We start from the raw sequence: 15,328 nt of genomic DNA, 5'->3' as shown, positions 1-15,328 counted from the left end.
TATAAAATGAGTCCGTGACTTTTACGATTATTGTTCAATTCAATGAAATAATAGCTATCTAGATTCTGAATTGATTGATATTCAATTAAATTTTGTATGTGCCGTTCCTATTATCGTGTTTAGGCGACTGCACGGACACACTATATCTTACGCTAAGACTCGCAGTTTCGCATATTACTATAACAACGAATATTTTATGCACAATGCAGAATTCTAACGTGAAGATCGAATTACTCCATTGAGTTCGTCGTATTGAAATAACAACCAAACTGCTGCAAAAAACGTACATTTCATCCATACAAGATAAAATCGCATTTAATGAAACGAGAAACGATTTACTTTATAAGTAGATAATCAATCTTCGCGTTTATATTACGTTTCCATTTATCATTATACCTCACTTTTATTCATCGATTGTAATGCTTGATATTCCTTGCAGCATATAAACTTCGATATGAAAATATCTAAGAGATGAAAAATTTTATCGTAAAGAAACTTAATTTATTTTACATCCATATATATATATTTCCAATATTTATAATCTGAAACTTCGATCTCTGTTTATACGTTTTTAATGAGAGAATAAAAGGATGAACAATTTCAAATTTATACCGATATCAATTTTCTCAATTTCTGAAACCGCATCATCGGAATTTCCAAAATCGCATCACCGCACCGTTGCATTGTTAGACTTTGAGTTGTATTACGCATCGTAATCTCTTCGTGAAAAACTTGGAAGGTGCCGTCACGTATTATCGATCGTCCGTCATTTATTACCGAGACATATCTCTCTTCCAGTAAAAACAAAAATTACACGGGACTTTTCCTTTCCTTTACGATCGCGCGGATTCATTGACGTGATCTATGGTGAATGCCTTCGGCGGGGAATCGGACTGACAGAGTGGGAGATGAATTATAAAGTAGCGGTTCTACAGTGAGAGGTCTTACAGTTACACTTTGTCCGTTTGCTGCATCAAAGCCGCGTGTTGCACGTGCGAGCTTTTACCGGGTCACGTGTGTATCGGAGTGAATCGACAAAAGATTCATCAAGAGGAGAGCTGTGCTCCCCAGCCAGTGTAACGTTAGTATCATTTTTTTGTGAAATGTTTTTCCTCTTCCCCCCCCCCCCCCCCCCCTCTCTTTTTTGCACAATCTCGTGTTGTAGCTCGGTTGCAATAAATCATACGCGCATTCGCCATATATGTTCAACAGTTTGATGTGTGTACATTATAAATGGTGGACATAAAACGCGATCCCGTTCGTGTCATTCGTGATTCACGTGACCCGAGGGGGTTTCGACGTTACGAAATTAGCGCATGTTAATTAACATCGGCACGATTTTCGCGGAGGTGGTCCCCCTCACCGGCGGAAGGAGTAATATGCGATTTTCGTACGGCGCACGAACAACGAATTATGTAAATTGATCGCGATAATCATTGCGCTTAGATCGCGACGACTCTTTGTGGCCCCGTATTTCGTTCCTCCGGGCGCTAATGCATGCGCGTAATGGTACAGAAAGGCAGCCGTGTTAATTAGGGATGAATTAATTAACACGCTCGGTTAATTACAATGCTATTAACTCTTCTCGTTAATTAAAGGAAATATTTATTTATGTTAAACGCCGCGCTCCTCTGCTGCGTGCGTGTCGCTGCGGACGGAAGCTTAAGGTAATTAATGTCGCGACATAGACTGCTCGTCCAAAAAAACAAGGAATGAATAATCGATGGGCTTTAAACGCGAAATATTAATGGATAATATTATACATTAAAACGGCAGATTCCTCGCTTAAGAGTTAAACGGTGTAAGTATACGAGTTTTCACTTGGTACGTGTTTTCTTCGCGTCGAGTTCCCCAGCGCGGAAAAATGAATTTATGCGACAGTTTCGATAAAAGTCCCTGACTTCGATTAGCTGGCAACGGATACGAGCATTAACTGCCTCTGAAAAAACAAAAACTAGAAATCGTGCGAAATGTCGTAGTGACAGGCAGCTAGTAAACGCCAATTAAATATGATTTTGTACGATAGTTGGAATTGCGGACTCACGTGCCGTCATGCGACGCGTAAATCGTGCGGCTTTACGTGGTTTCGCGTTATTGCGCTTCCATTGATCTGTTAAGTGTACCAAATATCGCAATCAATTTCCGATCACACTCTCGCCGTCGTCTCTTTTTACAATCGACAGGTATACATAACGAGGGATAAACGTGACAATAACATTTAGAATAGCGATCATGATAGAGACATTTTGCATTCTGCTGCATATATTCCGATTTTAACCCACTTTAGTGAAATATCATATAAAGAATAGATTGCAAGGATTGCGATACATCTAACACCTACGAGTAGGATAAAGTGAGAGAATATTAAAACCGCATATCAATAAATAAGAAAATCATATTAATTGATATACAACGTAACATTCGATCGTTACTACGCATTTGAATTCTTTCATGAGTTTAATTGCAAGAATGTTAAAATTTTAGATAAAGAAAAACTTTTACACGAAAGATTGACTTCAGAAATGATTTTTTAAAAACAAATTAACGGTTTAAAAATGAAATGAAATCTCTTGATCTCCACTATATTTAAATTCATTTACAAGGACATGATTCTTTCCTCTTTTTGCTGTCTTTTGAGGTGTTCTAAACGGTTTGATCACAACTTTCACATATGCTTGAGCGCTCGATCCATTATGTGAATAACCGATGTATCTAAGCACTTGTCAAAATTATTTCGTTACTCTTATGAAATTGTACGCGTTGTGTTTTTAATTTATTTATATTCTCAGTTAATTTGGAAATTCAATTAACATGTGCTTGGACAATATGCTGCAGTTAAAAATATTATGAAATTTAATGTACTTTTAAGTTACACAAGCTTTCATAACATGAATTTAATTTCATGACATTACATTAATTAATGTGTTTGTAACTGAAAAGTATATTCGTGTAAATACACGAAATTTAAAGTACTTTTCATAAAATTTTATGTTGATTTGCATGAAACTTAATGTTTATTATACTTTATTATAATTTAACGTTTATTATACTTTTAAGACTACTGTAACTTAGTTTTCAGTTAAATCATTTATTATTACTTTTCAGTTATCTTACGACCACAAATTTTCGTTACATAATACTTAAATTTGAAACAAAGTATCTAGTGTCTACATCTTGTAAAAAAATATTGTATACGATACTACATCTCGTCGTAAATTATTTTTTCTTAATGTTGTGTTTTATATAATTACGTGTTTTTTTATAACGACAATACTGAAAGAACTTCTTCTGTATTTTTTATCTTTCTTAATGCTAATTCTTTTAATATATTGATTAAAACATTGGATCGCGCGAATCGTTTATAATTTGTTGTATAATTAATAATAATAAAAATTTGCACGTGTCCATCTTGACTCTGATTAGCATTATTGTTTACTGATATATTCCGAATTATCTAACAAAAACAATAGCAAAATAATCTTTTTTGTATTGTCAATCATGTTATAAAAAACAATTTTGTTGAAGTATCAAAAAATTTAGCTAGGTGTAGATAAAAAATTATTTTGTTGGATCATCAAAATAGTTATAGAATTCTCAAGCTAGCATGTCAAAACTTTTGCAACATTGCTTATCACGTTTGAGATTCCTACGAAATTATTTTAATGGTTTAATAAAATTACTTTCAGGTCTATATCTCGCTAAATTTCTAGATGCTTGAGCAAACTCGTTCGTTCTGTTTGATAATATGATTATTGTTCAACTGTAGACGCTCTAATCAGAATCATTGTTCGCAGAATGTCTAATATATCGGTTAGTCCGGCATGCCCGATATCATCAGAACCAAGCCTTGCCCAAGGTTGTCCGGGATCACAGTATTTGATATTTATGACGATGTTAGATATGCTTATACGATCTCAGGAAAAAGTGTCCCAAACGTGTGAGCGTGTAAGACCAGTCAATCCGCCTGGGTACTACTACGATTTCATCGTCATCGGCGGTGAGTAAACAGATCTTAATTTGCTGATTAACACTAAAGCGCGTGCGCGTTATTAAAATGTAAGTAGGAATTAATAAATGAAATTCTTTCAGTATTCATTCATTATATACTATATTGTCGTGAAACTTTCACGCTATCACAAAATACTAAAAACAAAAATGGCACCGTTGAATAACAAAGCTTTTTTTTTATTTTTTTAAACCCTGTTTTTTAAACTATTTTTAGGTATAAAATTTGAATTTGTGCCAATTTTTAATACTTTTATTTTTAGAAATACTCTTAATATTCACGGTCGAATTACTATTACTAAAAACAGTTCTGTAAAAGAATCGAACAAAAAATTATTTTTCATTTTGTAAACTTTCTACAATATTTTAAAATATAAAATAGAAATTTGTGCTTTAATATTATTATTCTCTTAGAACTGCTGTCAGTAAGAATAATACTCTCAGCAGGAATAAGTTGCAACTTTAATAACGTAAAACTTGAAAAACGAGATCTCAGTTTTTAATCACAGTCTTTCAAGACGGTGATGCATGTCGATGTCGAGTTCATTTGTCATGCAGTCAGCTATCGTGCGATTCTCTAATTGCTTGCATCAGTACGAGTTTTTCTGATGAAGCTATCGCTTAGAAACTGTATGTTGTTTCACAAAACGATAGCACAAACTATCATTCGTTTAATTAAGAATAAGAGTGTAATGACTACTTGCTACGTTGAAAGGAGGAGTAAAGTAACGAGTCGAGGAAAGTAAAAGCCGATGCGATTTTCAAATGGATAAGTGAAATTGATCGATATAATTGGAATGTATCCTTGTGTGCTCCTTGCGATCACGCGTGTGATCGGTTAACCGGATTGAGTATTGATTCGATCGAGCGCATGATAGCAATCTAGTCGGCCTTATTAGAGTAATGAGCCACAATATCTTGTAAAAATGTGCAAACAACAAATCATTCCGTCGATCAGCGTTGACCGTTATTTAAAAGCAATTTCGCGAAAGGCTGTAGATTTCGATAAACAGACCAAAACGGCTCAGCCCACAACACAGCGGAAGCTAGATGATGACGCGGCTCGTAAATACCGTTCATTACGTGTGAAAGTCAGCGAACCGCAGATTGAAAATAATAAACTAATGCACAACCTTCAAAGAGACAGAGACGGTTACACGCGTCATGTCGAAACACCGCTCATAACCTATTTTCCTTTTTCCTTTCTTCTTTTTAGACAACGGAAAACTAATCTAAACACAGGAAGTAAAACAAAATGTATAATCTATAAATGATGGAGCGTTAATAACTCGGGCAAATATACACGGTGATTATTCATTGTACTTGCATATTACTATTGCCCTATATATCAAGTAAATAGTACTTTGATAATATAACATATTAATACAATATAAACGAATATAATCGTACGCTACCACGCGATGGTTCAGTTGGTACATGATATTTGCACCAATATAACATAATTGTATTAATGAAATATTTACCGAGGATACATAATTCGCCAGGAGAATGAAAAACAACTGATGTTCCGCTCGTAAATTTAGCGACGCTCTGTGGCACATATTAGAGAAACAACAAACCTAGTTGCATTTGCACATACAGAGTGTTTAATTGTTTATAAAGGTGGGATTAAATTTATACTGTCTTAATAAAGTCCAGTAACTGAAAAAAATTCATATAAATTTATATCAAAAAATGCTTTATTAACAAAGATTTGCAAGCAGAATCGTTCTTTAATTCGTTAAATTTTTTATTCGGAAACAATAACTCTTAGTTATATACACAATAATTATTTACATACATATCTTAATTTATATGTACATATGTTTCATAAATAATTACAACAGTTTTTCAAAATTTTTTCTTCTGTAAGATTGAAGACTTTCATTCATTGAATTAATGATTATTGAAAATCTTTCGAATCTTTCTACTGTATATTAGAAATTGTGGTAAAGTTATTTAGAATATATTCAAAAAACTTATCCTGTTTCTATTAATTTGTCATAAAGTATTATTAATATGAACACTTCTGCTTATAAATTTTTGAATCTTTATAACTCTTAAATAAAACATTTTTGCACGAAAAAATGGCTTTGATGAAGTATCTAAAAATTCAATTAAGTATGGTTCTTAGGTCCGTATTTATAGTTGTTTCTCAAATCTCATCTCAAGAGCGTATCAGGCGAGATACTCAGAATGGAATCTTATATCTTGAAACATGAACGATTCAATAGTCATGTCTTGATTAGATCAATTGAAATTGTATTCATTTGAAAATATATCAAATACTCTAACCAATATATGTATATATTCTCGACTCAAGAATTTTTTTTTAGCTGATATAAATTTGAAAGTTTATTAATACATGTTACGAGATCTTGTTTCAAAATTCGACTATTGTGAAAAAACGAGAGGGTAATCACTTAATGTAATCGTGGGACGGAGTCGCTGAAATCATTATAAAATTTGTATAAAATTTCGATATATAATCCGACAATTACAAGAAATAATTGTGTAATATTAGATAAAATCGTTTATTTTACCAAATGACCGCATATATATAGTGAGGAAAGATTATTTGTCATCAAATAAAATTATATAAAATTAAATGAAATCATGTAATCTGTAGGACAATATTTCAGATAATGGTTACCCCCTCGTGAAAAAGAGTATTCAAGTTATATCTCGAGACAAATTTCATTTGAGTTCCTCACTTGAATCATAATTACAAATGTGAAGTAAATCAACTCTCAAGATTCGTCTACTGAACTGTTCCACGACTCAAAATTAGTTTCAGTTGAGTTTCTCAGCAGAAACACGACTATAAATACGGGTCTTAGCCCTTCAATTGTTCTATTTTATTTTATTCTTGTATAGCCTATTAATTCTATTATTACGTTTTATATTCATTAATTAGATATGGATCTGAAAATATTTTTGTTAGAATATAAAAATAATGATGTAGAACGCTCAAACTGGATCCTAGAAATGTCAAAATTTTTTGCATGTTATATTTGAATTTAATTTTCTATACGCTATATTTGAATTTTCTGAATAATTTTTCTGATGGTTCGATAAAATTATTTTCAGATCTGTATTTATCAAAATTTTTAGACACTTCAGCAAAATTATTTTTTTCAAAAATTTATATAAACTTTTTATTTATTTATATTGTATATTTATATACACACAATAGAGATCTATAAATATATATTTTTATTAAACTTTTTGAACACGTACATTACTCGACACTATCACAAACGTTACAAACAAACGAGCCTCTCACAGCTCAGGGATTAATTTTCTATACAATTAATACTTCTCGCTGTAGCGCGTTATAACGGCAATAATGCATAAACTCGAGAACTCGCGAGTGTTTTTCCCGCTGGGGAGAACAAAGGATTAACAGTAAGTCTCTCGACGCGCAACGCGATATTCGTCCCGACTTTCGACATTTACATCCGGCCGTGGAACTCGGCAGTGAAAGAAAAAAGGGAGGAAGAAGAAGCACATAATTGAATATTTTAGTATGCGGTTGATAAAACCCGTCGCGTAAATCCCGTTCCGGAAATTCGTCGGTCGAGAGCGGACGATACCGAACTCGGGATCGAGCGATCGAAACTAATTTTCTTTGCTTCCCTTTCGGTGATTATTCCCGATAGGACTCCCGGGATATCCGGACGGGAAGATGGAATTTTTCAGTGACTCGACCGGTTATCCGGTCGCTGCATGGATGACCGCGCTTCGCCCGCGATATCGACCGACCCTCTTGCCGGCCCGAATTTTCCACCCTGCGAGAACCCCGTTTACCCTGTAAGTAAGAATACCGCGCTGCGCTGCAGAAAAAAAAAAAACACGGACTTAAAGATATAATGAACGTGAAAAGTCTCTTCGTTCCCTCGGCATTATTACGATTGCTGTACTTCTAATTAGAGATACGACACTCTGGAATGATATTGTGTAAGAACGTGGTTTTTGCAAATAAACGTGTGTCACCTAAGAAAGGAGCGGATACAGAAATAAACGTGCAGAAATGTACCTGTGTGAAATGATTAATCGTTACGGTCGGTGACCGCGAGTGTATTACCGCGTAAAGGTGAGAAGAAAATATTAATAATACCGTCGCTGAGTAATTAGCGTGATGCTTATTAATTATTCCGTCAATGCCCCGGTTGGAAGAAAGAAGCTCGCGGAATAATTATAATGGCGCAATGCTCGAAGTAGAAGTTGGAGGGCGGTAAAAGGGTCGAGTCGACTGAAAAGAAAATGGGTTTTGTCATTATCATTAGAACTGGAGCGGTACGCTGTCGTGATAAAGTCTTCGCTGAATAAAATCCCGATATGAATAGCGCGGCGTGACACAATATAATTGAAATAATTGCGAAGATGTCGTAACACGTCTCAGTTAAAAATAAAAATTATGTTCAAAGCAAATCGACGGGAGAGGGGAGACGTGAGTCGCGAAAAATCTCGCGTCGGAAGAACCGAGGCAAAAGCTTATTATTCCGCCAACAGTCGACGTAAAGAATGATGAAGGTGCACTTGTAACAATCCGGAAAATAAGCGCCCTTTATCGCTCCGAGGTCGTTTCTGAATGTGCGGAAGACGGATTAGAAAATCAAGATAAAACCGGTTCGCGGAAAAAAGCGTCAAGTGAACAAAACGAATACTTGCTAGTACGCGCCGCGCCGGCTGTTTATGTGACCCGTAAACATAGTTTTCATGCACAACGCAAGATCTAAACTCCCGAAAAATCCATTGTAATAACAAACGTTTTTCGCGCAACGTTTATTTCACATTCCCGTTGCAAAACGAAAGGGGGAAAAAAAATTGTTACGCTCGCGTTCTCCGATGAGAAACGAAGGAAATACGTATGAATAAATATATTCAACGTAACGCATTAGCAAATGAAATAATCACTATAAAACGTTTTACAACAATTTATGCTGTAACCCTGGCGTTCCGTAACCGGAATAATGAAAGAGCGGGAAATATATTTTCATGCGTAGCATCCGCAGTAACAGTAAACATACAATTTCCACGAATTGTTCGTGAAAATTTAACAAGCTGTTAAAGCGCTAATTAAAAAATAATTGGAAATAGTTCGGTTTAAACGAAGTGCTCGACAAGATCAGATCATATGAGAGAGAAAGAGCGAGAGAGAGAGAGAGAGAGGGCACGTCGTGCTTGTCTCGCAGCGAATTTCGCCTCCGTCGGGCGAAATCGAAAAAAACACTATAAACCTTCCGGTGGCGTTTACATGTTTACCATGGCCAAACACAGTTATCACGAGTCGTCGCTCGTGGCCTATGGGTGGTAATTGTTATTTGTCGTTTACAGGAGCGCGGCACGATCTCACCGGCGAAAATGCAATTCGACGCGCATGATCGTTCCTACATACCGCACGTATCCCCCGCTCGGATGCGATATTAATACAGACCGTTATTTATTCGGTCACGAGGCGCGTGATTATTGCATCATTAATTTAATTACCGCCCTCGCGCCGCGCGCCGATCCTGTTCGCTTCCCACTATTTCACTCCCTCTCTCTTTCTCTCTCTCTGCCTGGGTCTCCCGTGTCCCTCTCTCTCTGTCGAAACCGCCTCGTCCGACGCGGACCGTCGCGTCATTACGAAGCTGCGTTCCATTATTCCATACGTTCCCTGTCCCGGCCTGTCGGGTGACTGGGATGCAGATCACCAGCGCGAGTGATGCGGAGAGGACGGCACATAATGTGATTTAAACGGCTCAACGAATTTTATACGCTCTTTGCATTTCGGGATAATTCGTACCGGCGGCGACGCAATCGCCCATGCGCGAACGCGCCCGCCCGTCCTGCATTTTGTTTATACATTTTGGCGATCTGTCGCGGTTTGTTAATACGCGACGACGACTGCAGCGTGAGCTGGTATTACCGGATTATTTACGGGAACTGAATGGGAATGCCGAGACAGGAATGCGATCAGTAATTTTTAAGAGTGAGAAAAATGTGCTATTCATTATGTAATTCGGTCTCCTTACGAAGAAAAAAAAAGCGATATTAGAAGAATTAATCCGGAATTAAAGAATTACAATAGGTGTATGCAACACAAAATTGTTAATCTATTCTATAGTCTTATATTTATGATTATCTTATGTACAGTTCTAATCCTAGAATTATCTTTTTTGCGTATATAAACAATTTCAATTAAAATCACTATCATTAATAATATATTGTGTATTATGTTTGTTTGTTTTCTAATTTATTAGTATTTAAGACCATTATATTTGAACACATTTTTTCTTAAAAAAGTGGATATCAAATATTAAACGGATTACCGAATAAACACGTAAAATATATCTTATTATAACAATATTTGAAAAAGTAAGATATTAAATAATTAATTTTCAATGTTTATTTAAAGATTCTTTTTTATAAAAAATAGTTAACTATTCAAGAAGGAAAAATACAATATATAAAATATTTCATAATAATCCATATTTTTCGCTGCTGGGGTATAAAAATATAATAAATGACTATTCCTGGATTAAGATGTTATAAATTAATCACAGCATCACTGGTATTTTAAGACATTATTTAAAGTGATTTTGAAAAATAAAAACCGACTATAAATACCTGAAAGATTATAAGGTAAAAGACAATGTGGATGGATTTACAGAAATTTTGAAATTGTATAAAAACTTGAACCAACGGTGTATGTTTTGTATGTTTAATTGAATATATTATACGATTTCAATTATTTTTCCTAAAATTTGAAAATGTTTCCTAATCTATTCAAATCATCCCGTTTTGTCCTACTAATAAATTGTTAAACTGATATTTTTCACGATCAACACAATGTAGTAGACTGATAATAAGCGTAAGCTTGGGACCCCATACGTTTGCAGACTTCAAGTTAGCAATTTTTCACGGCAATAACAGGCGACGGGATCGTCCGTGTTTTTCCCTCGACGGGGCGCGACTTTTCCCCCCACATTTTTCGCCGATCAAACACGGCTGTCTGCACAGCCAGAAAATAAAACGGCAGCCGAGCGGAATAAACGCGCATCATTCTGCATTCGCAACGCATCAAAACGCGACGCATTAAATATTGTCGAAAAAGTCGCTAGACGCGTCGAAATCGATACGCTCTCGGAGGAGATAAAGAAGATGTCCCCCTGGTTTCATTTTAATAATTAAATATTGGATCTTGAATAAAATATTCGCGATTTTAATATCCATCACGTTGCATGCATCTCCCGCTGCCGGGTACAGTAATTTATATATGAATAGTGCGACTATAAATGATGTTTCTCTTTTTTTTTTAATGTAAGCTGCATTTCTACATTAACGTACATCACATTTCTCGAATTTTTGAATTATTCTGTTATATTAGAACTTAATTAGCGGGCTTTAAATGTTTCATTGTTTCAAGAATTATTTAATACGAAAAATGTGCTTAATTCGCTAAATTAAATGATAATTATATGTTAAATATTCTATGTATGAAAATGCAAATACGAATATCGACGGATATGATAACCTTATAAATACCCTATTTCACACCGCTGGAGTTCGCATCACTCGTTCATAAATAAATACTTGGAATATGTATAATTATATTACCGCGCATATAGGATACGTACGTTACAGTCGTCGAGACTTGTTTCCCGACGAGTACAAATTGCGATCTGTCGCGGAGTCTCTCTCACGTGCAGCTCGTTTGCTATTACGAGTTATTTCCAGTCGTGGCATAGCGATCAGTGAGTCACATATTAATGTCAGCGTTGGCGATTGACGGGCCGCACAAGTATATACAGACACGAGAGACGTATACCGGCGTATATGATGAATACCGTATAAATTGGGTTGATTTTGGAAGCGGAAGTGTAGCGGTACGTATCGCTCGATACTAACCGCTTGGCCGCTATCGTGTACATCTCACGTAACACCGCCGCGCCGTCGAGGAAGCTCGTACACGCGGGAACTGCGCGAATAGCACGTACATTGTAAGGAAGCAAGTGTAGCGTGGCGCATACGTAAAATCCGCGATTCGGGAAGCGTGCGAGAGATTGTCGAGGAAGGGAAGCGGAGGTATACTTTCTTCGCGCGGCGATAAATCACGGATCCTTGACCGAGAAGCCGCAACGGTGCGCGCGGTTACTGCGGACGTAAATGCCGTCTAACGATAAGCAAACTGTCGGGTGCGAGTGAGTTGGCGCGGTCGTAAAGATACGAATCGACGAAAGCGGTAGCGTGAATGTTTTGCGCACCGCGCGTATACACGAATGAAACCGAGCCGCGGGAGACACAATGTTCTCGGCATTCGTGTCCCTCGAGACGCTCGCGGACTGAGACTTTCGCGCCTTCGTGCTCCCATGATACCTCTCGTAGTTTTGATCTGTAATCTCAAGATTCCTCCGCAATTCCAATGGGGAATAGGGTGTATATCGAGTGCACATGCACGCGTACGAATCGACCGTTCGTACGAAATCGATCGAACAGTAATTGTGGGGTAGTAGGAGAAACGCGTTCATTCGTTCTGCCCGTTCATTCATGAACGGCTTTTGCTTGAATATTTCATTTTTAGACGTAAATCTGAAAATATTTTTAGTTGCACCTTCAAAATGTAATGTAAAATAAAATTACGTATGACGTTTAAAATGGTTGTCAGAATGTTAACATTTTTTGCAGTACTGTTCATTACACTTGAGTTTTTCACATAATTATTTGGTGAGTTGGTTCTAATAAAAATATTTTCAGGCCTGTGTGTGTGTGTGTGTATATATACACTGGAAAAAATGTTAATAAATATTTGTTTGAATAGAATCTAGATAGTTACTCTAAGTATAAAATAAATTTATTTGATTCAAAAACCATTAATTTAATTTAAGTATTTTTTTATTGAGTAAATGTTTATTTACTATAAGTAAATATTTAGTTAGTTTTGTTTGAACAAATATTTATTATAATTTAGCGAGTAATTTAGCAAATTTTTTCATTGTACCCAGCTAACTTACTTCAGCAAAACCGTTCTTTCGCTTATTTCTACATTATTTGTGCAGTTTTTAAACATAATTACGTGAGATATGTTTAACATCGTATTATTACATCTCAATTTTCGTTGTTCTCTGTCTCTTACTCTCCCCCCTCCCCCTCTGTCTAATAATTTATATAATTAAATAAAGTTTCTATTCCCTAGATAAAGATAAATGTAAACTCTTAAATAATATAAAACAATTTGGACAAAATAATGTATACAAATAATATTCATACGCTTAGCGAATTTATAAAAGGGTAAGATTCTAAACACCAAACACGAGTAATGAAGGGTAACACACGATGTATGGCACAAGTGCACCGAGCTTCTTTCAACATATGCACGTTGTACGCCAGTTATGTAAGAGTGAATCGTTTTTGTCAGGACAGAATTTCACTTGCTGGTCCCTTTTTCTCTCATTCTCCTACTTTCTTGTATCTAGTCTCGTTCGACTACAGTCGTACTACAGTCGCAGAAAGGATGAGGAGGAACTCCCGTGACGCGTAAAAGGAGGAAACCAGCTGGCACACGGGCTAGGATTATTGTTAGTCGTGGATTATCACGGATATTTAGAGAGACTCAACTTCGTTGGGTATATCCTTCCTCTCTCTAGCTCTCCCCTTGTGGTTGTGGAAATAACAAGCCAAGAAACATTCACGTTGCGACACGTAAATTAGGCGTGCCCTCCAGTTTTTTGGCTTTTTTTCGGCTATGACTCGCTGTGCGGCGTGTACACTTTTTACTCGTGGTCTCAATCGATATTGAAGTTATTCGATGAACGTTTCACGTATCGCTTCAATTATTATGTTACGAGATCTAATTTAGAGAAATATAATAATATCATGTATAATAGAACATAATTATTGTTTCTTTTATTTCTTAGACTAGCAGTATTATTACACGTTGAATAGTTAGTAATAATTCGACAATCGACATTTAAGTATAATTTGAAGAAAATTATCATATTTGGATCTCGTTGAAATTATATCAAAATAAGTGGATTATATAATAAATATGCAAATAGCATGTTATTTATCTTTTATACATGTATATTAATGATTGTTTACCAAATTGAGAAACTAGGTCATCTGTTTTTATTATTTTCAAGAAAGCAGATAAAAATAAAAAAGATTACAATTAAAATGAATAATGAATAATATTGCGACGTTTCGAATAAAAAAGATAATAAATTATTAACTCTGAATTACTTAAGAAACGAAATATAACATTAAAAAATATTCCGTACAATAACTTAATAACTGAATTGATGAAAATTTGTAATTATAACGAATATTGTGTCAATTATTTCGTAAAAAAAAAGATAATTTGTTACAGTAGTGGCAATCATTCGTCTATAACTTTTATGGCTAGTATTTCACATATCTTGGCCTTCAGAGGTTAATAAAAATAATCGGTGTCCAAGAATTCCATATCTCGTAACAGCAATTCCCGCGATCTTTATTACCGGGAATGCCGTTGTCAGTTGAATCTGTTAAAATTTCCAGTGGTGTTAAAGAGTACTTTGACCAATGTTACACAAAGTTAGGACATTATCTCTCACAAACGTCATATTTCCACTTACGTCTTCAACATCCCTCATGAATATGCTCGTTACAAAGGAGTTGTTAACAAGTGCTCAGCTTTGTATTGTATTATCTTGCAATATGCATGCATTGTACATATGCATGTATATACATGTATGTATACACATGTATGTATATACATATATATATATATTACACACTATAAGCATCATTTCATCCTTGTTATCTATTAGATATTAAACAAGGACAAATGATGTTTATAAACGCTGTGAGCGAAAAATGGAACGCATCCGTATAAATCCAATTCATAGAATTAATAATTTCACACTTCTATTTTATTTAAAAAATTAAATTTTATGTATTACTTGTTTTAATATATCATAATCTCATTATTTTTAATTGCATTTCCGGCAGTTATATCTAACAATAAGATTCAATAATCGATCATTAACGTACATTCACATAAACAATATTCAAATAATTAAATTTTTTGTATTAGTTTAATTGCACATACACACACGTTCTTTACATACAGAAAAAATATTGTGCCTGCAACTGAAATAGTTAGATATCGTGTCAACTCTCACGAATAAATGTCAAGAAAACATTTTTTCAACGCTCTAAAGTGCAAACGTGTCACGCAGAAAATCGTGAGGAAAGAGGTGATTATCATGCCACTGCTCGCGGTATTATCACTTTACAGACTTCCTGAGAGAGAGAGAGAGAGAGAGAGAGAGAGAGAGAGAGAGAGAGAGAGAGA

The 15,328-nt window shown here is 35.3% G+C and overlaps 1 protein-coding gene across 1 annotated transcript in view; it reads left to right on the top strand.

Moving 5' to 3' along the window:
* The first annotated feature begins 961 nt into the window (after positions 1 to 961).
* The window catches only part of LOC108775246 (glucose dehydrogenase [FAD, quinone]), a 24,845-nt gene continuing 10,478 nt past the window's right edge, over positions 962 to 15,328 (top strand). Inside the window, exons 1-2 of the mRNA XM_018541551.1 lie at positions 962 to 1,081; positions 3,795 to 3,997. Coding sequence (XP_018397053.1) covers positions 3,796 to 3,997 — 202 coding nt within the window. The 5' untranslated portion in view covers positions 962 to 1,081; position 3,795. The remainder of the gene's footprint in view (positions 1,082 to 3,794; positions 3,998 to 15,328) is intronic.

This window comes from Cyphomyrmex costatus, unplaced genomic scaffold (assembly GCF_001594065.2).
Source record: "Cyphomyrmex costatus isolate MS0001 unplaced genomic scaffold, Ccosl1.0 scaffold29, whole genome shotgun sequence".
Classification (NCBI taxonomy): Eukaryota; Metazoa; Arthropoda; class Insecta; order Hymenoptera; family Formicidae; genus Cyphomyrmex; species Cyphomyrmex costatus.
This window is presented reverse-complemented; position numbering and strand designations above follow the sequence as displayed.